Consider the following 22,549-nt stretch of genomic DNA (forward strand, 5'->3'; position numbering starts at 1 on the left):
TCGCCCCGCGTGTGCATGTGTGAGTGTGCGTGTGTGCGCGAGTACGCACACGTACCTGCCTCAGCTCACTCTCAGCCTTAGGCTTTCCCCCTGAGCTGCGCCCACACCCCCACGGCGCCTGGGGTGCTCTCCCCCGCAGGTTACGTTCCTTGCGGCCCCTTCCTCTTCCTCCAGGGGCCTCAGACGTGGGGGTCCCACACTCCCATCCTGCCCACTCCCTTCCTGTCGCCCCATGTTCAATCTGTCCCCAAGTCCAGGGCTGGAACCCGGCCGCTCCTTCCGTCTTTCCTGCCACCTTTCTGGCATTGCTGGGGCTTTCTAACGGGGCGCCCCCGAGCCCATGCAGGTACTCACAGTTCAGGGTGCCCCCCCCCCCCAGCCCTCTGTGGTTTTGCCACCTGGGGCTTCCTGTGACCTCAGCCAGGTGCGGAGCTTCATGAGGAGGGCACTCTGCCTGGCATAACGTGTACATGGAACAGTACACGGGGGCTGGCAGCTGGTGCCTGGCATGGATCGCCTTGGGGTTGCCATGGGTTTGATTTTTAAACCCGATCACTCTCACCTTTTGTATGACCATGGTCATCATCCTCCTCCAATAGTTTGCAACACACTGGACGGCAGAGTGAGACTAAATGATTCATCTCTGACCAACTGCTCTGGGTAGGGAACCCCATTTTCCAACCACAACTCACAAGCTCTTGTGGGGTGTGGCCCTGTTCGCCTCCCTGGGCTCCTGCCACGGGCCCAAGTGGTCCCCTGGGTGCCTCGACGCCTCTGGTGCGGGCAGAGTGTGGGTCCCGCCTGCAGGGCGCTGTCCCCTGCTCTGCCGGGTGACCCGCCATTCCCACCGGACTCCATGTTTCTGTCTCTTCCGGGCCCCAGTGCCGGCTGTCCCTCTTCTGGCCAGTGAGGCAGTGACTGGTGGACCCTGGCCAGTGCCCCTGCCCTGAGCCTGCCCAGCTCAGCAGAAATTGCCGTGGAGCACACGGCCCAGAGTAGTGCTATGATGCCGATGGTCTTCTGGGCTTGCCGTCTGAGGGCACATCGCTCCGGGGACCGTCTGTCTCATGCTGCCCTTTCTGGGGCAGTCCTGTATCCCCAGCTAGTAGGCTTCTCGGACCATGTTCTGGGTCCTTTCTTGGCAGCCACGGACAGAATATGGCAACCTGGGCTTGGCTCTGCTGGCGCACAGTGTGTCTGCCCTGAGGCCAGGCCAGGCCAGCACAGGCGGCCTCGCACAACTTGCGGCCCTAGGAGGCCCGGCATGCGTGGCAGTGCGCCCCCTGGTGCCGACTTGGATGCCGCACACAGCTCTGACAGCAGCCAGGATCTAACCTCATTCTGAGCCGGCAAATCCCGTTAGGACAGGCATGCGGGGCCCCTAGGACTTCCAGGCTCCCCTCTCAGGGTGAGAGTCTCATCTGGGGCTCTTCGGCTGGCTGGTGCTTGGCAAATGCTCCACTCTGGGTGGGCAGATGCTCCCTCAGCCAGGCCTGCTTTAGGACCCCAGGAGAAGGACAGCTGGGGCAATGGAAGTGCCTAGAAAGAAGTGGAAGGGGCCTTCTTGTCCAGTCTCAGACATGGAGGTACTGGGGACTCTTGCCTGAGTGCAGGGAAAGCAAGAAAGAGGAAGCCCGAGGCTTAGAGTGGACACGAGCAGGCAGAGTCTGGCCGCCAGCCGCAGCCGCACATCGTGCCCCTCCACCCCTCGTCTGCTCAGTCCCCAATGCCACCCGAGAGCGGCGGCACACACAGCCATAGTGCACAGTGTTTCTTTAATTGAAAGACAACAACCGACCTCAGAAGCAGCTCCTCCTCAAGCTGGGTGTGATTGCTCGAAACCCCCACCATACCAGGGGCCAGAAGGTGAAGGGAGGGGGGAACTAGCCATCGTGCGGGGCGGGAAAGGCCAAGGAAAATTGGCTGCCGACTCCAGCGCGATGCTGGGCCTTTTCTTGGGCCAGTGCTCCCCTTCGGACTGTGGACTGCGCACAGGGTGCATCACCTCCACATGCTGGCCTCCTCCAGGACTGTCCAGACTCGGGGAGGGGGAGCAGAGTCTGGGCAGGGCAGGCTTGGGGACAGCTGCCCTTTGCCCCCTGGCTTGCCTAGGTTGGGGCCGGGCAGAAGCCCAGCGAGACAGACACCAGACCCAGCTCAGCGATGTGAGCGAGGAGAGGGAGGATGAGAGAGACGGATGGAGACAGAGAGAGGGACAGAGAGAGACAGAGAAACAGACAGGAAGACACTGGTCTAGAGGCCAGTAGAGCAAGGAGGCTGGGGTAAATGGGCCGTGAACTTGCAGAAGGGCGGGGGGAGCATGGAAGGCCAGGGGTAGCAGGCCAGGCTAAGGAGGGTTGGAAGCTGGAAGTACATGAGAAGAAAGAATGCGTGCCAGGCAGGTGGGGTGGGCTGTTTCCTCCCTCTTAGCCCCTTCCCACCCCCTAGACCCAGGGACCGTCTTCCTTGGACCGGAGCCTTGGGTGACTTGATCTCAGGGTGAATGGGAAGAAAGCTTTATGAGGGTGCTCTGAGTGGCTATGAAGTGGGGGGCAGGGGCAGCTCTGAAGCCAAGGCACACATGACGGCGGCTGGGTCTTGTGCCCCATCTGCACGCCTGGGAGCCGGGATGAGGGCGTCAGGAGGCAGCGCGTTGGGGTCCAGGATCAAGGGCGGGGGCTGGGTTGGGTGCAGCTGGGCACTGGCTTCCCTCCCTCCCTCTGCCCTCCCCTTCGGGATGTCTGCTGCGCTCCCCAGAGACCCCTCCCAGGCCACCGCAGCGGCCGCTGCTGCCTCTACTTTTTGTAGTTGCCAAACTGGATGGCCAGGCGGTCGGTGACGCAGCGGAAAGTGGCCGGCTGCACCTCCCAGTAGGGCACAGGGTTATTGAAGAGGCTGATGCCGTTGTAGTACGCCCGCTTCACCCCGAAGCCCACGGGGCAGAAGTCGTTGACGCCCACCTTGGTGATGTTGTTGGTGTGCAGATAGACCACCTGAGGGCAGAGGGAGGTGGCTCAGGCCCAGTGCCGGTGGCCCAGTCACCCCTGACTGCCCTCCGAACCTGTACCGGCCTGGGTGGGCCAAGTAGAGGGCAGACGACAGAGGGCTTGGGCCCTCCCTCCGGGCTGGGTCCCGCCTGGCCACCTCATGGGCGTGATTTAATCACAGCGCCTGCCCTTTGAGGTCCAGGATGTGATTCTTCCATTGTTGGGAGGAGCAAAGCGAGGTTTGGGTATGGTGGTCATGAGGCTGTTGGATGGGATTAAGGCACTGGTATGTGACCAGGGGCCAGGACGAAGGGCCCCGGCGTGGTGGGTGGTGGGTGGGAAGGGAGGGGCACGCGGGGGTCAAGGGATGGGACGTGGGTATCGATGCAGGACAGGTGGCACCTTGGGCTCACAGAGGGTCCCTGGCCCTCCCTCTGGGCTCCCCGGGCTCCGGGCCTGCCCCCGGGCAGCAGCCTCTCACTCCAGAGACCCATAGATATGACAGGAGAAGGAACCTGCACGTGGCCCCCTCTTCCGTCCAGTGCGCAGGGGTACTTGCTCTTTAGCAGCTCTCAACTTCCCGAAGCCCCTCTCTAGGGGAGGGACAGAGGAAGCAGGAGAGAGAGAGGGTAAGGAACCCCACGATGGGCGGGGGGGGGGGGGGGGGGGGGGGGAGGTGCTCAGGCTGGAGCAGCGCCCTCTAGAGGCAGAGAGGACACCAGCCGCTAGAGGGCGCGCTGAGCCGGGCCTGGGCCTCGCCCCGGCAGCTTCCGGGCTGCTCCGCCCTCCCCCGCCCTCCCCGGATGCAGAGCTTGTCCCGACTTGGCTCTGACCCGACAGCCTGTAGGAATGGCAGCTCTCCTGGCTAGTGTGATTGGGGCCGAGGAAGAGACTGGAAGCCAAGCCAGGACCAGAGTGGTGGTGGTGGTGGTGGGGGATCCTGAGAACCCCAGGCAAGACCCTGCACCCCCTCATCAGCCTACTTCCTGCCCCGAGCTGGACCCGTCTCACCACAAATCCGTGCACCTCCAGTGCGCACACTGTTCCCTGACCTCCCCGGCTCTGCCGTGCCTTTCTGGTGTCCCGCCCACCTAGGAGACGTTCAGCTGCAATGTCTAGCAGGCCGGCTCCTGCTCATCCCTCACACCCTCTCTCCACCCATGACCCGCCGTCCTTGCCAGCCCCGGGGGAGTCCCCGCTTGCCTCCCCTACTTCCTCAGCACAGCTCGCTGGCACTGAGGGAGGGATCCTTGTGATGGCTTCTTTCCACATGCGGAGGCAGAGGCAGAGAGAGCAGGAGTAGCTGCCCAGACCGCACAGCTGGCCGGCCGCACGGCAAGGTCCCGCGCCACTCTGTGTTACAGCCCCTGGCATGGGGGCTCCCCCCTCCTCTCACCTGGAGGAGCTTGAGGTCCGGAAGGCCAGAAGGCACCCTGGACAGCTTGTTATTGTCCAAGTGCAGCTCCCGCAGGGTGGGCAGAAAACTTAGGCTCCCGTTCTCGATCATGCGGATCTGGTTGTGGCCCAGGCCCAACCTGCGAAGGGCACATGACATGTACCAAGACGCTGGGGGAGAAAAGAGCAGTGGGGCAGGGCACCCCATGTGGACCCGCAGCCCACCTGTACAGCTTGGAGTAGCGGAGCAGGTCCTCCAGCTCGATGGCCTGGATTTTGTTGTGGTCCAGATGGAGTTCGTTCAGGGTCTCGGGGAGGTCTGCCAGGAAAAGAGGGTGCTCTGAGTTGAATGCGGGAGGGGAGGCCATGTGTGCGGGCTGGGTCTGTATGTCGGGGGGGGGGGGCGCAGATGGGAACAGAGGGCTACCAAAGCCCTCCCTGAGTTGACTGGTGGCTCCAGATGTCCCCGGATCCCCCCATCTGTGCCCATCTGTGCCATGGAGGCTGGACAGCATGGGGGAAAGGTCTGCCTTCCTACCTTTGGGGATGCCCGTGAGCTTGGCCTCAGAGATGCGCAGGTAGTTGAGCTTCAGGCCATCGAAGGCTCCAGGCTCAAAGCCACTGTTTTCCAGCGGGTTCCCGCCCATCTCTAGGAGAGACGCCCCCCACTCAGCCCTGACGCCAGAGCCGGGTGGCTGCGCGCACAGCCCCAGGTCCTGACTTGGGCTGGCCTGATGGGTCCTGCTCCCCCATCTACCCCTGAAAGCAGCTCCAGTGATTTACTGGGCTAATTGCAAACTCCTGGCTGTTCAAGACCATCAGCTCCCAAGGGCGTTGGCCCAGGCATTGACCTCAGGGGGTAAGGGGAGCAGGAGGAAAAGGAGGGGAGCCAGAGATCAAGGTGGGGCTCCACCGCAGCCTGCTCAGCTCCTCTGGCCTGGCCCCTGGCTGGCTGGCTGCACTAGCCCTTTCCCTTCCCTCCCTCTACGGTCCCCGGGTCTCTCTTCATCTCGCCTTGGCAGCTCTGGGGCATGTCCCCAGACAAGCCTCCAAAATGTCCTGTGAGGCCCACCAGGCTTGTCCATGGCACCCAGCCCCTCCGGCTGCAAGAGGCCCCTCTCCCTGAGCCTTTCCTGCTGGCCACAGGGTGACAACTGCCACAGGCCATGCCACACTCACCGATGCAGTTCATGTTGCGCAGCCCGCTAAACACGCCCTTTGGCACCTTGCGGATGCGGTTGTCATGGATGCGGAGCTCCACCAGGGAGCTGGGCAGGTTGGGAGGGATCTCCACCAGGTGGTTCTTGGAGATATAGAGCTTCTGCAGCTTCCGCAGGGGGCTGAAGGCCTTCTCGTGGATCTTGGAGATCTTGTTGTTCACCAGGACGAGAGCCTGGGGTAGGGGGGCATGGGAAGTAAAGGCACAAGCTCCCCGCCCTGCCCTCACCTCTTCCTCCCTCCCTGGCCGCCCTAGCTGGTGATCGGTGGGGCTGCCAGTGAGGCCTCGAGGCGGAGCGATTCTGTCCCGTGCTTATGGCTGCTGACATCCGCACATGTGACCCGTGACCTGGGGCGCTCCCATCAAGCCCGCCTCCAGACTTCTCGCAGGACTCCGTGGGTCCCCAGTCCCCTCTCGCACCCGACACATACGTGTGCACACCCACAAGCACCCAACTCCTCAGCTGCACACTGCCCACCTCCTCGCAGCGCCTCAGAAGGGCCAGGGTGGGCTTACGTAAAGGTGCTGGAGGCCCTTGAAGTCATCCTTGCGGAGCTCGGAGATGTCATTGTTCTGCAGGTCCAGAAGCGTTGTGTCGGGGGAGATCTCCTTGGGCACAGACTTCAGACCTGGGGGCCGGGGCCGCGGTCATCAGCATGAGCCCCAGCCCCAGCCCCAGCCCCAGAGCAGCTCAGAGCGTGGGGACACGGGCGCCCACGGACACCCACACAAGGCCTCCGCCGTAGACCAGGGCCCTCCTCACTCCCTGCTCTTTTGCAAACGAACAGCTGGACAGCATTCCACGCTGAAACCAGGAGTCCCCGGACCCTGTGTGGGGTCACCCCATCCCCGACCCCACCCTTTCACGCCCATCCCACGGGACAGACATGTGTCTCCTTGGTAGGGCGCTCAGGCCAGGCCTGTGCCTTCATGCACCCGTCCCACCCTGGGCCCGGGACTGACCCAGGTCGGAGCACTGAACGACCCGCAGGTGGCAGTGGCAGCCAAAAGGACACATGGCGCTGAAGGTGGGCGTGAGGGAGTCCAGGTCCGGGACACCTGAAGTCGTCTCAGCACCTGAAGCCTCCTCATCGTTCAGCATGGGCAGCCCGTCGTCCAGGGTGAAGTCCCAGAAGCCCTTCTGCTCAAACGGCAGGGCCTGGCTCAGGGCCAGCAGGGATGCGAGGAGCCACAGGGGCCACATGGTGGGCATGCCTGGGAGGCCGGGGTGAGGAGGGGCTGTCAGGAGGGCCCAGCCATCACTGGTCCCTGCCCTCGGGGCCCCCTCCTGGCAAACCTCCAAATACCAGGGGCTGAGCTTTTGCATGTGATGGCACCGCGTTCGCCATCCCTCACTGCGGACGGCCAGACCCCAGGGTGGGAGTGGCAGGGAAGGAGGCGGCAGAGGGAGGGGGTGCGGGCAGGCAGGAGACATCTCCCTCTGCTCCCCTCTGATCGCAGGCAGGCCTGGGGGGTTCATGGGCAGTGCATCGCCTTGCCAGTTAGCGAGTCTGCAGCACTAACCCCCTCCTCTGCTGTCTTCCACGCACCACTGAGTCAGCTGGCAGCCTGCCGGGGGTGGGGGGTGGTGGGGGGTTCTGGGAGGCTAGTGGAGGGAGTGGAGGAGGCAGAGAGGGAAGGGCAGCCATTTGCCCCCTACAGGCTTTGAAGACTTTGGATTTGAATGTACTACTGTGGCCACGGCCAATCCCACATGCTCAGGGCAATGTGGGCGCAGTCGGGATGGAGTTAGACCACCATGAGTCACTTCCTTTCCTGCCTCAGCTCCCCCTTGCAACACGTCCACATTTTTCAAAGAAAGTCAAGAGGCCAAGAGGCCAGGCTGGGCACGCTGGGCTGACACCTGGGCTAGCCCCGGAGGCCGTGTGGATAAAGAGAGGAGCGTCCTCCCTGGCAGGGGTGAAACCGCTGAGGTGGAGGGGGTGCGCCCCCCCCCCTCCCCGGGACCCCAGCACCCTCTCCTGGCCCACAAGACTTCCCCTGGCTTGGCCTGCAGAGCCCCAGGGCTCCCACATCTGCTCCTGCCTTCCTTCTGCCTGTGGCCCAGCCCCCTGGAGAGGCCACCAGAGGGGAGCAGGCTGCCGCTGGGTGGCAGGCAGGATCAGGCTTGTCTGAAGGCTCCCCCAGGCCAGGCAGCGGGGTGGGCGTGAGGGGGAGGCTGCCCTCTGCCCGAACCTGCCCCCAGGTGCCCATATTTGCCCACCTCCTCCCCTCTCCCATCCAGAAGTTCCTGTACAGGAAAAGGCCGGGGCCCCTGCCTCTCCTGCCGTCCTCACCAATTCGGATTTCCCGGGAAAGTCCCAGCCGGGCTCATTTGCCCCATTCGTGAAACAGGCATGTGCGCCTGCCCTGCTTCCCTCCCAGGCTCGGGTGACTGAGGCTGCCCTGGGCACATCTGTGGGCAGTGAGCCTGGCTGGCTTCCAGGGGCTTCCTGTAGCCCCCATTGGGCCCCACCCCTGGGAGCCCCTCCTCACTTCGGGCCCGCTTTGGATGGGGGAGGGGCTGTCAGGGGCTTCAGTGGGTCTGGGTGACCCCTAAGCCCAACTGCTGGCTGCAAATGTGGAAGGAGTCCTCGGGAAGCGGAGCCCGCATCCTCTAGGCTGGCACCTTGTGCACAGTGTGGCCCTGGCCGCCGCTTCCCTGGGCCAGCCCGGGCCCCTGCAGGCTCCCCTGGGCTCCTCCCACCGGCAAGCCAGGGGCCACCTCCAGGTCTGGGCACAACTACTCCGAGCCTCGGCTTTCTATCCATCCCAGCCTCGCCAACCCCTTCCACACTCCTCAGGCCAGCCCCGAGTGGGTCATAGAGTGTGCCCTGGCTCCCGCCATCCCCGAGGACAGAGTGGGAGAGAAGGGTGCCGCCTTTCTGGCTGCCAGGGCTGCGGTGTGCTTGTCAGGCACAGGTCACAGACCCAGGACATAGTTCAGTGGACTCAGCTGGAGAGTCAGCCCCAGAGCACCCCCAGTAGGTCACAACAGCCCTCCTGAGGGCTGGCCCCCAGTGATGAGCTCAGAGAAGCTGCCTGCCTGTCCCAGGTCACACAGCAGAGTGAGGATCCCCCATGTCGGGAGAGGACCCCGTCTCCCCAGCTCCTTTGGGCCTCAAGATCCCACGATCACGCCCCAGGTCCTGCCAGCCCCGGGCTGGCCGAGCAGGACCCAGGGGAGCCCCCAGAGGGTCATGGGGCCGAGTAGGGAGAAGGCCCTGTGCTTGCCTACCTGGACGGTGTGTCCCTCCTTCTTCCCCTGATTCTGCAACCTCCAGGACACAGCAGGGTAGGCCGAGGCCTCGAGTGCCTGCTGCCGCTGCTTGGGGCCCTTGTCTGGGAGCCAGTGGATGCCCAGGGCTGGGAGGAGGGGGAGTGGTAGGAGAGAACAGGAAGGGGAGAACGGAGGCAGGAGAGCAAGATGGAATGGGAGAGAGGGAGGAGACTGTTCCCCTCTTGCCCGGCACCCCTGCCAAAGCCGCTACCTCACGGGGGGATGAGTCAGGGCTGGAACGCCCAGTGGGAGCCTTGGAAGGCTTTGGGATCCACGGTCCACCTGGACAGGTGGGGGTGGCTGGGGTGGTCGGGCCAGGTCCAGGGGCGGCTGTGAGGCAAAGTGGGCAGAAACAGGCCTCTTCTGGCCTGCGGGGGCTGAGAAGGGCTGGGGGTCTCCCCAGGGAGCCTCTGTCCTCCCGTGGCTGTCCCCCGCCCCCAGGGTAAAGGACGAACAGGCGCTGGGAAGGCCCACCGGGGTGGGACTGGCCACCCAGGCTCCAAGTGGGCTCGTAGGACCCGTCCTGGGGGAATGGGGACTCTAGAGGAGATGAATCAGCTCAAACCGGCCGTGCTTGACATGGCTGCATCTGGGGGCCACAGAGAGGCCGAGGGAGGGGCCCTGGGCTCCAGCGCAGGCTCACTCTTGGGGGGGAGGGACTGAGGCCGAGGGTTTGGAGGTCCCACAGCAGGGCCCCGCGATAGAGGCAGAGGATGAGGTTTGGCCGGTTCTCCCCCGCCCCCACTCTTGGCCCGGCCCAGGCAGTGGACAGGCCGGCGGGGTGGGGGCTGGGCAGGCTTCCCAGCAGAGCCTCATTTCCACTCCCGGAGCTGGCACAAGACTCGGCGGGTAGAACTGCACGGGGAGCAGGGGGCCGGCCGGCCGGTGAACCCGAGGGGGTGTCCCCAAGGACTTCGGGGAGGGCCTTGAGCCCCATCGCTGTGTGCTTGGAGCTCGCCGGACCCCGCCCCTCAGGGCCAAGGAAAGAAGTGGTAATGGCGGTGAGGCCTCCGGCCCGGTGCCCACAGGTGTGAGCAAGGGAAAAGGCCGGGCTTCCCGGAGGCTGTGCCGCCAAACCAATAGGGCCTTCCTTGTCTCGCCCTCCGAGAGCCAGCGCAGTCCTCGGAGCGCGACCGTTCCAGGTCAGCGCCAAACAAGACGCGTTGGCGGCCTCTGAGAACATGGGGGTGCCGTGCCAGGCATTCAGGCCAGGCCAAGGGCGGCGGGAGCAGGACTTAAGGTCTGGCATGCCCTGGGAGCTTGCTTGCAGATGCGTGGCCCGCAGCTGCCAAGTCGTAGACGCCGGGCACTGTCCCGAGGCCTCAGCCCGGGGTGTCTGGCCCCACCGAGCAACCCGACCTGAACTCCAGCGTGCGTGCCACCGTCTCCCTAGCCCTGCCCCATCCCTAGGACTACGTGGATGGGGACGGGTGGGCGGGAGACGGGCTGAGCAGAGGGTACCCTCCCCACCCCCCACTGCCCCGCTCCGACCACCAAAGCCCTCAGGGCCCAGCTTCAAACAACAGGCCAGGGGCAGGGGCGCTGTCCACAACTGTATTGCACAGGTGGGCACGGTGCGCAAGCTGACGCCCAGCTGCCCCTCGCTGCCCTCCCAGGCCCCAGCCTGCCACCCCGGACAGCATCTCATCTACACTTGGGTGCCAGCTATGGGTCTGCCGAAGCCTGCACGTGCACACGTATGCGGGGGTGACTGCGTGAGCGGCTGGTGGCTGGAGAGGGGAGGGGCGGGCCCTGAGCCCCACCCCACCTGCGTACGCGCCCCGGGCCACGCTGGGCCCTCCGCTATCGCCCCCGCATGCCCTCTAGGCTACAGCGCGAGCTGCTCCTTCCTGCCATGGCCCCGGCACTGCTGGTGTGACTGGACAGAGCTGGGTCCTGTGCTCTGTCAGCCTTCAGGTACGGATTCCACCTGGATGTGGGGGTTGGAGGCCCCAGGGAGCCAGCCGGGAGCCAACCCACTGGCTGCGTGCAGAGCGCTGGTACTGGGGAGGTGGTGGGGTGGCCGGTGCCGGCTAGGCCGGACCTCTCCCCACAGCATCCAGGAGAGCCATCCACCCCTCCCCCACCCTGCCATAAAACCTCTTGAAAACAGGAGAGTCAAACTGTTGGCCAGGAGTCAGGCAGCACATGACCCAAGCCAGCTGGGGATCCTGAGTTTCCTGGTCCTTTCACACCTGGGCTGTGTGTCCTTCCTCCTTCTCCCACTCACAAGGAATCCTGAGCCCCTGCTCACCACGTTCTAGAATCTTCGGGGAAGAGGGAGGATGCTATTACCTGCCAGAGGCGGGGCAGGGGACTCAAATGATTTCTTAACGGCCCTCCCAATGACCAAAAGAAGAAAGTGAGGCTTGAATAGGTAAACGGAGGCTCAGACTTTGCCCCACACTCTTGCCCAAGGCTACACGATAAGGAAATGGTAGAACTGGGACTCCACTCTCTGTCTACCTGCGCCTGTGTCTGGCCCCACCCTCTGTCATTGCAGACTTTGCCACAGGTCCCAAAGCCACAAGACCCTATACTCTTTGTGCTGTGGAGGGGGGGGGGGGCGGACCAGCCTCTGGGGCCCTGGGAAAGACTCCTTGGCAGCTCCCTCACCTAGGCTGGGAGGTGATGCCGTTGGAAAGCAGGGCCCTGCTCTGTGGGTCCTTTGCCCCCTTGCTTGCGTCATGAATCCTCTGGGAACGTGATGCCTCTCTCTGACTGCCAATATCAGGAGCTCCCCACTGGCTGTGGGGCCATACGCCCCTCCTTGGCCCTAACACACCCACCAGGCCAATCGCAACCTTGCTGTTTGTGCTGGCTACGGGCCTGCAGGGATGTCACACGGAAAAGGCATCAAGCCCCCCGGTCACCAGGCCAGGGAACTGCCCCGAAGCATTTTAGGTCCTAGCAGGCCCCAGACCCCACAGCGAGATGCTCTCAGCCCGGCTCCCAGAGCATGGCGCCCCACCTGCCTTGCTCCCCACCTGAGCCAGGCCAAGACGAGGGGGTTCGGCCCCACTTTCTGGGTAGGAGAGTGGCCAGACACCTGTGAGTGAGGCCCTTGCCTTCCTGGGCCCGGGGTTTCCTGCATCCCCTTCCCTGCATCAGGTTCCCTGCTCTCTGCCAGGGGCTCTGGCCCCTCAGAGCCCCTCGCAGGGCTCCCCCAGTGCATGCCTGCTTGCAGCCAGGTGGCCTCTAAGGTCCTGGCGGACTGTAATCAAGGGTAGGCAGGGACTCAGACTGCAAGAAGGTGAACCTCACATTTGCCTCTGGTCTCCTAGGACAGGGCCGCCAGAACCAGCCTCTCTCTCTCTGCCCTCTGCCCCTCTCCTTGAAGTCGCACGTCTGTTCCTCAAATTCCCGATCCAGCGGCCACCTGGGCCTCTGACTGCTGTGTCCCCCTTGGCCATCTGACCCTCAAGGGGCAGGTGGTGGGGGGGAAACTGCAGGTCAGCCCCAGGTGTTTGCAGAGTTTGGCTCTCCCATGCCATGGACTGGGAGAGCTGGGTGCAAGGAAGCTGGGTAGAGAGCCCTGCCCCTCAAAACTTCAAGATGCGTTACCACAGGGAGGAGGCAGGTGAGTCATCCGAGTGATGCTGCAGGCTGGTAGGCCCCCGGGGAGAAGGCCCCCTCCGCAGCCACCCCACAACTGCCCCGACCCAGAGCAGAGCGAGGGAGGGGGAGCCAAATGGGGTGGGTCTGAGGCTGCTTCCAGGAGCCTTGAGTCCCAGAGGGAGTGAAGAAGGCCCCGGGGGACCCTGGGGCTGTGGGCCCAGGTTGGGGGGATGGATCACAGCCACCCACCCCCTAGACGAAGTGGCTGAGGAGGCCCCGCGCCCACAGGGGCCTTCCCGCAGTGGCCACTGGGGAATGGGCTCTGGAAGACGGAAGGGCCTGACCACGGGGCTGGCCAGCTAGCCTCAACGGGCCTCAGGCCCGCGGGGACAGGACTGGGCAGACACCACCCCCATTCCTCCAGCCGAGCCCCCTCTGCCTGCTCCCTACCGGCTCCCTCTAAGGTGGGATTTACAGAAGGCGTTCTGTGGGTGACCAAGGCGTGGGTCCCAGTGTCTCGGCAGAAGACGACAGGAGGGAGGGGAGGGGCACTGACTGCCCCAGGTGCCAGCTGACAGGAGGGGCCAGAGCTGCCAGGACCCCGCCTTCGGCGGGAGCCTTTGCTTACCCCCCTCCCCCCCTCCCCCGGCTCATAGGAGGATGCCCTGGGAGAGCGACCATCATCCCCACCCCCTCAATTTGAGCGAAGCCCTGGGCAGGTATGTCCCCTCCCACCAGTGGGGCCCACGGGTGTGGAAGGAGGCAGCTCTGGGCAGAGAACAAGCTCTGTCACTCTTGGGTGACAGATGGGGAGGGTGTGGTGGGTGGGGATGTGAAGACTTCTCTCACAATTAAGGGTGTTGGAAGGTGTGCAAGGAAGGTGAGGGAAAGGCCCTGGGGTCATGCAGGACAAAGGACCCAGTGGCTCAGCAGATGAGGCCCCGGAGCTGCAGCTGGGACTATCTGCGGGGTCATGGTGGACACGCCTGGGCCATTGCCTGTGCCTGTGTGCTCCAAGGAAATCCTGGGAGACCGCCCCTCTCTCTCGTGCCACGGCTGTGTCCCCAGGCAACTGAGCAGAAGTGACTGCTGGAACAGTCCAGACCGTGTGGTGTCTGCGGGGCTTCTCCCAGGAGGGGAAGAGGGACGCGGTCCAGGAAGGAGGGGGGGGCTGGGAGAGATGGGAGGGCCTTGTTGGAAGGCTCCGCCTCCTTCTGGGGACTTGGCACAGCCCGGGAAGGGACGCTCTGGGGCCTTTCAAACGCCCCTTTTCCTCCTGTCCTTCCTCGTTCGCACTCCTCCAGTGGGCCAGGGCCACTGGTAGGGCTGGGGAGAAATTTGGTCACAGGGGCCGGCAGGCCAGGTTTCTGGGCTTCTGAAATAAGCCTGCACAGAACTGCCACCAGCCCGGCAGCGAAAAGGCTGGGCTTCAGGCTCCCCGTCTACTAAACGGGGACTCCGGACCCTGCTTCAGGGCAGGGCACGAAAGCGGTGGGTGGTTAATGCCCACTGTGCCCTGGGTCCTTGGGGCTTAAAGGTGGGCCAGGGAGTGAACGGGTGGGCCGGGCCCACCGGGGCAGCACTCCGCAGCGGCTCCTTGGCTCCCAGTCTGCTCTCGCTGTCCGGCGTGGTGCCGTCCTTTCAACATCCCCCCTGCCCCCCCAGTCCTGCCCTCAAAGGCTAGCCATGATGTCCCGTGGGCCAGACGTGGGCAGCCTGCACACTCTCTCAGGGCAGCTGCGTGTCGCCAGGAGGCGCTCACGTGCGTGTTTGCAGCTGCGCCTAAGCACTCTCACTCCCCGCCGACCTTTGCCCCTGGATGCAGATCCCCAGGAACCTTCCTTCTTGGCATCCAGGGAGCCCCGAGCATCTCCCGCTTGTCTCAATGCCAATCAGTCCCCGCAGGGTGGAGACTTGGCAGGCCAGCGAGTGGGGGAGGACACGGATGCAGGAGCACGCTGAGGACAGGACTGGCCCGTATCTGCAGCCAGAGTGGCCCTTAGTGAACACTGTTCTGCCACAGTCTCTCTGGCCTGAGCAAGGTCTACCCTACCCGCCCCTACCCATGACCCTGGCCTGGAGTACTCTGGGCCTCCTGCTCCACTCAGCAGAACCAACCAGTGCCCAGGCCCCAGCCGCACCCACGGAGCAGTGAGGGGGTGCTCCCATCCCCCAACCTTCCATGGCACTTGGTGGCACATACAGAGAGCTCCATTCTCCTTTGCTCTTCTTTTAAGTTGCTTGGCAGGCCCCTCAGCATGCCCGCCATCTTGGGAGCTTGCAGAACAGGGGCCAGTGGCCCTGTCACCTCTGACTCCAATCCCCAGGAGGTGCAGTTGGCCACAGGCTGTCATTATCAATGCCCCAGTGACATTGAGGCTTCCTTGGGTGGTATGGGGTCAATAGCCAGGGTTTGTCAGTCGAGAGCCCTGAGTCCTGGCCCCAGTTTTGCACCCGACTTGCTGTGCAATTGTGGGCAGGTTCCTGCCCGTCTCTGGGATTCACTTGCCTCCTTTGTATGATGGATGGAGTGGGAGTGAGACCAGCAGGAACCTCTCGGCCCCTCCCAGAGAACTTTGGGGGTAACCTTGCACTACACTTTTGATTCTGACCTGAGGCTCTCTCTCCATTCCAGAGTTGCCCCATGCACCCGTGGGGGGGGGGGGGCTGCTTCTGGGGGACAGGGCAATTGGTCAGAGAGCTCTTGAACCTCACTGATCCTTAAAGGCACCCATCCTGGGGAGCATCTGGGGGGCTCAGTTGGTTAAGCGTCCAACTTGATTTCGGCTCAGGTCATGATCTCATGGTTCGTGGGTTCGAGCCCCGTGTCGGGCTCTGGGATGATAGTGTGGAGCCTGCTTGGGGTTCTGTGTCACTCTCTCCCTCTGTCCCTCCCCTGCTAATGCTCTCTCTCACAAATCAGTAAATAGAACATTTTTTAAAAAGGCACCCATCCTGGGACAATGGTGTCCTAGTTTGGAAGTGGGCCTGTGGCCTCACTTCTCCCCAGGGTCCCCAGAAGCTTTGCGAGGCCCAAAGCCAGGCCTGCCTAGGGTAACACGGCACGGTTGCCTGAGTTTCTCTCTGCCCACAACCCCGCATTCTGAGTCTCAGTCCAAGGGGGTTCTGGGGACAGGCAGAGCCGAGCCACCCGGGCAGCCCCACCCAGGGCCCCCAGGGGCCAGGGCCCTGTGGACCTCCACCTCAGCCGGGAGGACGTAGAGGAAGGGAATTAGCCTGTGGGTAAGGGAGTAATACCTGGGCAGGCAGCCTGGGAAACCAAGTCTGTGAGCCCACACCAGGGACAGTGGGGACTGTTCCCTAGCGCTGAGCCCTCCCACCCGTGTTCCCAGTGTGGAGGCACAGCGCAGGAGTTCGGGGCACGCTCGGGACTCGGGACCGGCGGTGAAGGAAGAGCCGCTGGCCGAGCTGGGATGCCAGCCACCCAGCCATGCCCTGAGCGATGCTCTGTGGGGCCAGTCACGGGGAAGAACCCGAGAGGGAGACAGGGAGGGCAGATATGGAGTGCAGCTGAGTGAGGTCAGAGGGGAGAGGAAAGGGGGGTGGGGAGAAAATGCAAAAAGGGACAAGCACTAAGGGGGCCACAGGGTGGCGACGAAGGGGTGCGGGCCAGGAGCCCGCAGCAGCGCTGGCGGGAATCTGGGGATCACAGGCAGCCTAGGAGTGGGGGGGGGGGGGTGAGGGGGCAGCAGGGACAAGGGTAGGGATGCGGATGGTGGGGGCATTTTGAGGATGGCGAGGGCACAGTGGAACCAGGGATGAGACAAGGAGGGCAGCTCAAGGCCGGCGTGGGGACACAGTGGGGACAGTGTGGGGCTGGCGTGGGGGCCCTACCTGGGAAGGGCAAGCGGCCGGGCACAGGCTGGCTAGTTGGCAGGCTTGGGTGTCAGGCAGTCAGTGTGTCTGTCCTTCTCCGTCGGGCCCTCCGAGAGCAGCTGCTCACTCCTGGGCAGTTTGTGGAGAGAGGGAGACAGAGGCGGTGGGAGGGAGGCTAAAGGCTGGGCGGGCTGGCCGACAGGGAGGGGACGGCGGGAGGGGGCGGGGAGGGAGGAAAGGAGGGAGGGGGCTGGTGGGGCGGAGAGGGAAGGAGAGAGGGAGGGAAGAAGGGAGGGAGGGGGCAGGCCTCCCGGCCCCCCTGGAAGCTTCAAAGGGAGCAATTTTCTTGTAGACGGCTGGGCTAGCTGCACCCCCTCCCCCTCACAACCCCCTCCCTCCCCCCCCCTCCCCGCGCATGGGGAAGGGACACACTCCCACTCCCACAAGGACCCTTGGTGTCTCCGGGCTGGCACAGCCTTGGAGAGTCAAACTTTCCACTGCCCAGATAGGGACACTGAGGCCCGGAGAGGGGCGGGAACTATCTTGCTGGCACTTGCAGGCGAAGGCGAGATGGCAGAAAGGGAAGGGAGACAAGGGGGAGGCGGCCTCTGGTTGCTAGTCCAGCGAGTGGCCCCTGGAATTTTGTTCTGAGCCCGCCCAGAACCTCCGGCAGCCTGGGCCTGAACAAGGAGGTGGTTCTCTGCAGTCAGGGAGGCGGCTGTTGTGGATTTCTGGAAGGGCTTGAGGCAGGCTCCCAGGTACTCTGGACACCCCAGCCCCCCACCCCGCTGCAGCCCTTTTTGCCCTAAAACACAGGACGGGTCCTCTCTGTGTGATCTCAAGACGGGACTCGGCGAGGCACGGACAGGAAGGCATCACAGACTCTGAGGGTCTTCCCTCGCCTGCCAGCCCTGAGGCTCAGACAAGCTGAGAGTGGAAGAGTGAGTCATCTTTCTTTGCTCAATCCGTGCGGTCCCCTGCAACGCAATGAATGCTCTGTGGGTGGGCACTTCCTCTGGGCTGAGCCCTGCGCTGGCCACTGACAGGGGCGAAGTGGGCCAGCCTGCCAAGCGTCCCAGGAAGAGGCCATCGTCAGCCACCACCCCACGTGATCGCTGGGAGCTCAGCGGCTTCCTGAGGGCCAGGACGCGCCCAGCTCCACCTGCGGGTAGAGCCGAGGGCCTTAGCACACCTCCTCCCCGTCCAGGGGGGCCCCAATCCTCCCCTGGTCTGTTGTGCCCCAGCGTCCAGCGGAGTGAGGCCAAGAGCCTGGCCGCGTTGAGGAAGACTCCTGCAGGCGCTGCTCCCAGAACAAAGGTGAGGGTTTAGATGGAGCTAGAAACCAAGGTAGGGAGCAACACCGAGTTCTGCAAAGGAAACAGAGAGGGGGGAAAGTAAAGCGGGCCACAAGATGGAACACGATGCCCCAGGGATCAAAAGAGAAAACTGCATAGAGGACCAGCCGGGCAGAGGCTGAGGGACGCCAGGAAGAGGTGGGTCCAAGGAGAATAGGGATGAGGTCTGAGGGTCCTGACTACCTGGCCAGCTGTCCCGGGCCACGTGCAGGTGGGATCTAGAAGGTTCCGCCTGGCGGTGCGGCTTCCCCCTCCCATGTGCACCAGCTTCAGTTCAGGGGCCCCGGCCGGGGACGTGAGACGCATGGTGGCCTGACCAGGCTGTGGTGCCTGCCTTCAAGAAGCTTCCAGGCTGGACCATGGAGAAGGGAGATGTGGGAAAAACAGGGTCTTGGCTGGGAGCACGCGTCGTTTGTCTCCATGTTTGTTTTTTCCTGTTTATGGGAGACACACTCCCAACATCGCTGGCAGTAGAAAGACTATATCACAGAAGATAGCCTCCCTTAGCTGTGATATCCCCAACCACGGCTGCATGGGAGGAAAAACGTGTCCACAACATGTCTAAAACACTGTGCTCTGTGAAAGAAGCCAGTCGCCAAGGACCACATACTGTGATTTCACACGAAACATCCAGAGTAGGCAAATCTATAGGGTCAGAGAGTACATTAGAGGGTTCTTGGGGGCCCGGGGGGCAATGGGGGGAGAGAGGGCCACAGCTAAAGGCGTCCGTCTTCTTTTACAGGGGATGAAAGCGTTCTAAAGTTGACTGCGGTGATGTCGCGCACCGAATATACTAAAAATCACCGAACTGTGCATTTTAAATAGGCGAATTTTATGGTATGTGAATGATATCTTAATAAAGATGTTTTTAAAAATGCAAAAAGAAAAAGCCATGTAAGACACGCCCATTGCCCCAGGAGCCTTTAGCTGCGTCCGAGGCCCCACCCAGCCTGGTGCCCCAGGCCGCCCTCCACTGTGCCTTGCCCTGCTCTGGGGGCTGGGACCCCAGGAGCCATCACTCAGGTCCTCAGCGTCCAGGAGTCCCAGTGGGAGCGAAAAGAGCCCTGAATACAGTGGCCGGAGCTTTGCTAGGGAAAGGCCACTCTGGGGGCTCCGGGTCTGGGCTCTGAGCTCTGTGGGCAGGGGACAGGGGCACTTTTGTTTCCTGCCTCCTCAGAGCCACACATAGCGCCACGGGGGGCTTAGAAAGGCTTCCTGGAGGAGGTGACTTGGAGTAGACAAGAGAAAGAGGAGGGAAGAGAAATATTGGCAGTGGAAGGAACACCACATACCAAGGTGCAGAGGGTGTGGGGAGCAGGGAAGGGGAGAGTATCACCGCAAGTAGGTGGGGCAGCCTCAGTGTCCCCCGCGCAGTGCGCACCCTTGGGCGTCAGCCAGGCACGTTCCTGGAGGGAGCTTGGGGGTGACCATGAGGCAACGCCCTGTGCACAGGGCACATTATGCACCCTGGAGCTCTTTCCTGCAGCTGGGGGATGCATCTGGGGCAATATTTCTGTAAATACGGTTCCTGCGCCTGGAAGGCTCTTGTGTCTGTGGTTTGCAGTCTGCAATAAGGCATAACTGCACGCCCGGCCCAAGGCCCACTGAGTCACTCGGCCGGCTTGGCCCTCTAATTTGGGGGCCACTCCCAGACCAGCCAGGCAGCACCTCAGTCCTGGGCCTCCCTCTTCCCCTCCCTGTCCCCAGGCCTCGGCTTTCCCTGAAGCACAAGGAACTACCTCGACCCCAGCTGAAGCTGTGCCGGGGACAGCAAGTCCTTGCTGGCTAGCAGGAGCAGTGGCCTCCTGCCCTCTGGCCTCCCAGTGCTGGGAGGAGGCGGCAGGAGGCAGGGGAAGGCAGCATGGAGGGCAAGGCAGGAAGGAAGTGCATGCATTTCCTGAGGCCCCCAGGCTCTGAAGGAGGCCAAGGCACAGCTGTCTTAGCTCCACAAGAACACTCGTTGGACAAGGCCGGCCAAGTCATGGGGGTCATGGGGGCCGTGGGAGGCAGACCCCGGCCCCCGCCAGCGTGGACCCATGGGTGACGAGGGTCCTCTCCCAGCATGCCCCGGACTCTGGGATACCAGCACACAGGGCCCCAGAGCCCTAGCCCGGACACTTTCCCCAAATGGCTGCAGAGTGCCGGGTGATCCTGGTGCCCCAGATCAGACTGCAGCGAGCCCTCGCCTAGCTGCCCCAGCCGGCTCTCCGGTACCCGGCCTGCAGCCCCAGGGTGCAGGGAAGGTGCTCGAAGGTAGCAGGGCAGGGGTATCGGGTCGGGAAAGAGGAGGACTGGCAGGGGCAGGGGGTGCTAAGGTGGGAGTGCGTGCAGGCTGAAGGGAGCAGAGGGGAAGGCAGGGCCCGTAAGCAGCTGTGGGGGGCTCCTGGGGTGGGGCAATCCAAGCCCCCTGCCATCCTGTAGGGCTGTGTGTGAAGGACCTGGAGTCAGCTGCAGCCCATCCCCTAACAGCTGGCCTGCAGCTGTTTGTGCCCTGCCTTCAAAGTTAGAGGGGGGAGGCCCAGGAAAGAAGCTGGGCACACAGCAGGCAGGCTTCGAGCTGCCGCTCCCCTTGGGGCACGAAACCTTGCCTTTGGTAGGGCTGCTTGGAGGGCAGAGTCTGGGGCCCTGGGAGGTGGCCCAGCAGGCGGGGCTCCCAAGGGCTTGAAAGGGCCCCTACCAAGGTGATGGCAGCTGAGGGAGCTCCTCCTGAGCTCCAGCCCACCCAGCCGCTGGCCCCTTGAGCCTCTGGGGCCTGGAAAGAACAGCATGGCCCTGAGCTCTGGGGGCCCTCTGCCAGCCCCCTTCTGGGGCCTTCCTGGCCTCTCTGCCTTGCACTGTTTGCTTGGGCCCCTGCTCATCCCTGTCTGCCTCTAGGCATTGCTCCCCGGTCTGTTCTTCCCGGCTCCTCACTCCTTCCTTAGATCTCCCGTCTGTCTCTCTTTCCCTCCCCTGGGCACAGAGTCAGTCAGCCTCACTGTTCTCTGCCCCCCTGAGCACATGAGCTGCTGGACCAGAAGCAAGGATGTGCTAGAAGAAGCATGATGGTGACCAACTATGATGAGTGCTACAAAGGAAACCCCACAGGCCTAGGTACTAGTGCTGGATGGGGCTGCAGAGAGGGCTTCTTGGGAGGAGGTGGCTCTCCAGCAGCACCCTGGGCTACCTTCCAGCCCTTCCCTGGGGTGCCCACACAGGACCCTTGCAAAGCCAGCCCAAAGCAAGTGGTCTCACCAAGGGAGTGCCCTGACGCCTTTGCCTTCCGGACAAACACCCAGGCAGGGACATATCATGCATATCAAGGTCACTGCTCGAGCAAGTGACCCTGCCCAGAACTCAGCCGAGATCTCAGAGACGGCCCTCGGGACTCCTGGGTGCTGCAGCCCCTGAAGGCAAGCCAGCATCTCCAAGTTCACAGCCCTGCACGTGACTGTCACTCGCAGCCCGCTGGCTTCATCCACTCCCAAGCTCCACACTCTGAGTGGCTGGGCAGGGACAGGGTGAGAACCAGGCCCACAGTCACCAGGAGGCAGCCCCTCCCACCTCGAGGGTCCCTGGAGGCTGGAGTCGTAACATCCTGAAGCCCTGAGGTTCCATGCCTAAGTGCTCAGGGGGACCCTCTGGGTGCAGGGGGCTAGGAACCATTCCGGATGAGGCTCATGTTGAACAGGCCCAAGAGGAAACTGAGCTGCCGCAGAGTGAGCCGAGCCTCCACTATCTGGAAGTTTCCCAGCTCTGATAGCTGAGGTGTGGCCAGTGAAAGCTGGCACTCTCTATGCCAGAGCTTTTTTTGACCTGCCCCTGAGGACATAATCACACAGTGGCTCTCTGCCCCAGGCCGTCAGGGCTATAATTTCAGGGCCCGGAGGGGTCTCCATGGGGGCTGGGCCTGTGTCTAGCTATCTTTAGAGAGGCATGGTCTGGGGTGTGGCTAGATGAGGGAAGGTGGACAGGGGGCTGTGCTTCAGGGAGGCATCTGTGGGCTGCCCAAGAAGCCGGTGAGATACAGGGAGGCTGCCATGGTCTTCCCCAGGTGGGGGGAGGCCGGCACCCAGGACCCGCCCCTGGGTCTTCCTGCTGCCTGTGGGGCCAGGAGGCTCCAGCGGGGGCAGTGGGTGAGGGCAGGCACAGGGGAAGGGGCCGGGCGGCCAGCGTCTCTTGGATCGGCCCTGCGTGGCTGCCCTGGTGGCAGTTGCTACACGGGCAGGGATGGGAGGGGAGCCCAGGCATGGGCACACCATGCCGGGCGTATCCTTTGCTCCTTCCGGGGCCTGTTTCTCCCGGACGTGAACCAAGCTTGCCACCATGGTACGAGGCAGGAGGAAGGCTTGGAAGCAAATGTGCCCAAAGCTAAGCAGGGAGCCTGGCAAGGGGCGGGAGGCAGGGCCTCGGTTGGGAGCGCCGGGGACAGAAAGGAGCAGGCAGGTCGGAGAAGAATTTGGAAGCCGATGGGCAGGACTTTGGGCCTGTAGCTGGGAGGGTTGGGCAGTGGGACAACATTCCACTGAGGTCCCGGGGAAGGAGACGGGGGGTTGGCCCCAAGGGGTACACGTCTGCTCCCTGTCCGTATTTTCCACCGCTTGCACTTGTTGGCCCAGGTGTCCCCTTCTGGGTCTGCACTGTCCCCACCGTCCTTCCCCTCAGTGTCACCCCCACCACCTCAATACCCCCGTCTCAATCAGAGGGCGGACGAGTGCCGCCCTTCTTGCCACCTGACTGCAGTCACCCCTCAGACGCCCAGCGCGCCAGGCCGTGCCCACCACCGTATGCCCCAGTGGAGCCAGCTCTGCCCTGAACAGGAGCACAGTAATTGCTGCCACACTGGCATGCATGAGTAGAGGATATGGGGTCAGAGATGCCGGTGAGGAAGGCGTGGGTGCAGGGCAACGGGCGAGCCTGGTCGTACCGGCAGGTCTCGGCT

At 63.4% G+C, this 22,549-nt stretch overlaps 1 protein-coding gene and 1 long non-coding RNA gene across 3 annotated transcripts; one reads left to right on the forward strand and one right to left on the reverse strand.

The window, feature by feature from the left end:
- Positions 1 to 1,758: 1,758 nt before the first annotated feature.
- On the reverse strand, positions 1,759 to 16,437 carry BGN (biglycan). Of its 2 annotated transcripts, XM_019437737.2 has the most exons (9): positions 16,295 to 16,437; positions 8,840 to 8,967; positions 6,565 to 6,816; positions 6,118 to 6,230; positions 5,562 to 5,775; positions 4,921 to 5,031; positions 4,608 to 4,701; positions 4,384 to 4,522; positions 1,759 to 2,993 (listed from the first exon to the last, which is right to left on the reverse strand). In XM_019437737.2, the coding sequence occupies exons 3-9, from the start codon at positions 6,812 to 6,814 to the stop codon at positions 2,796 to 2,798; spliced, it is 1,119 nt and encodes a 372-aa protein (XP_019293282.1). In that variant the 5' UTR covers positions 6,815 to 6,816; positions 8,840 to 8,967; positions 16,295 to 16,437; the 3' UTR covers positions 1,759 to 2,795. The 2 variants fall into 2 exon arrangements, with proteins under 2 accessions (XP_019293282.1, XP_019293281.1); XM_019437736.2 differs by lacking the exon at positions 8,840 to 8,967.
- A 304-nt stretch (positions 16,438 to 16,741) lies between these two features.
- LOC109259882 (uncharacterized) lies at positions 16,742 to 18,455 on the forward strand. Its single transcript, XR_008418205.1, has 3 exons — positions 16,742 to 17,217; positions 17,323 to 17,593; positions 18,374 to 18,455. It is a non-coding gene; the product is annotated as an uncharacterized LOC109259882 (long non-coding RNA).
- The last annotated feature ends 4,094 nt before the right edge of the window (positions 18,456 to 22,549 follow it).

The sequence above is a fragment of the Panthera pardus genome, unplaced genomic scaffold (genome assembly GCF_024362965.1).
Source record: "Panthera pardus isolate Hobbes unplaced genomic scaffold, ASM2436296v1 HiC_scaffold_27, whole genome shotgun sequence".
Taxonomy (NCBI): Eukaryota; Metazoa; Chordata; class Mammalia; order Carnivora; family Felidae; genus Panthera; species Panthera pardus.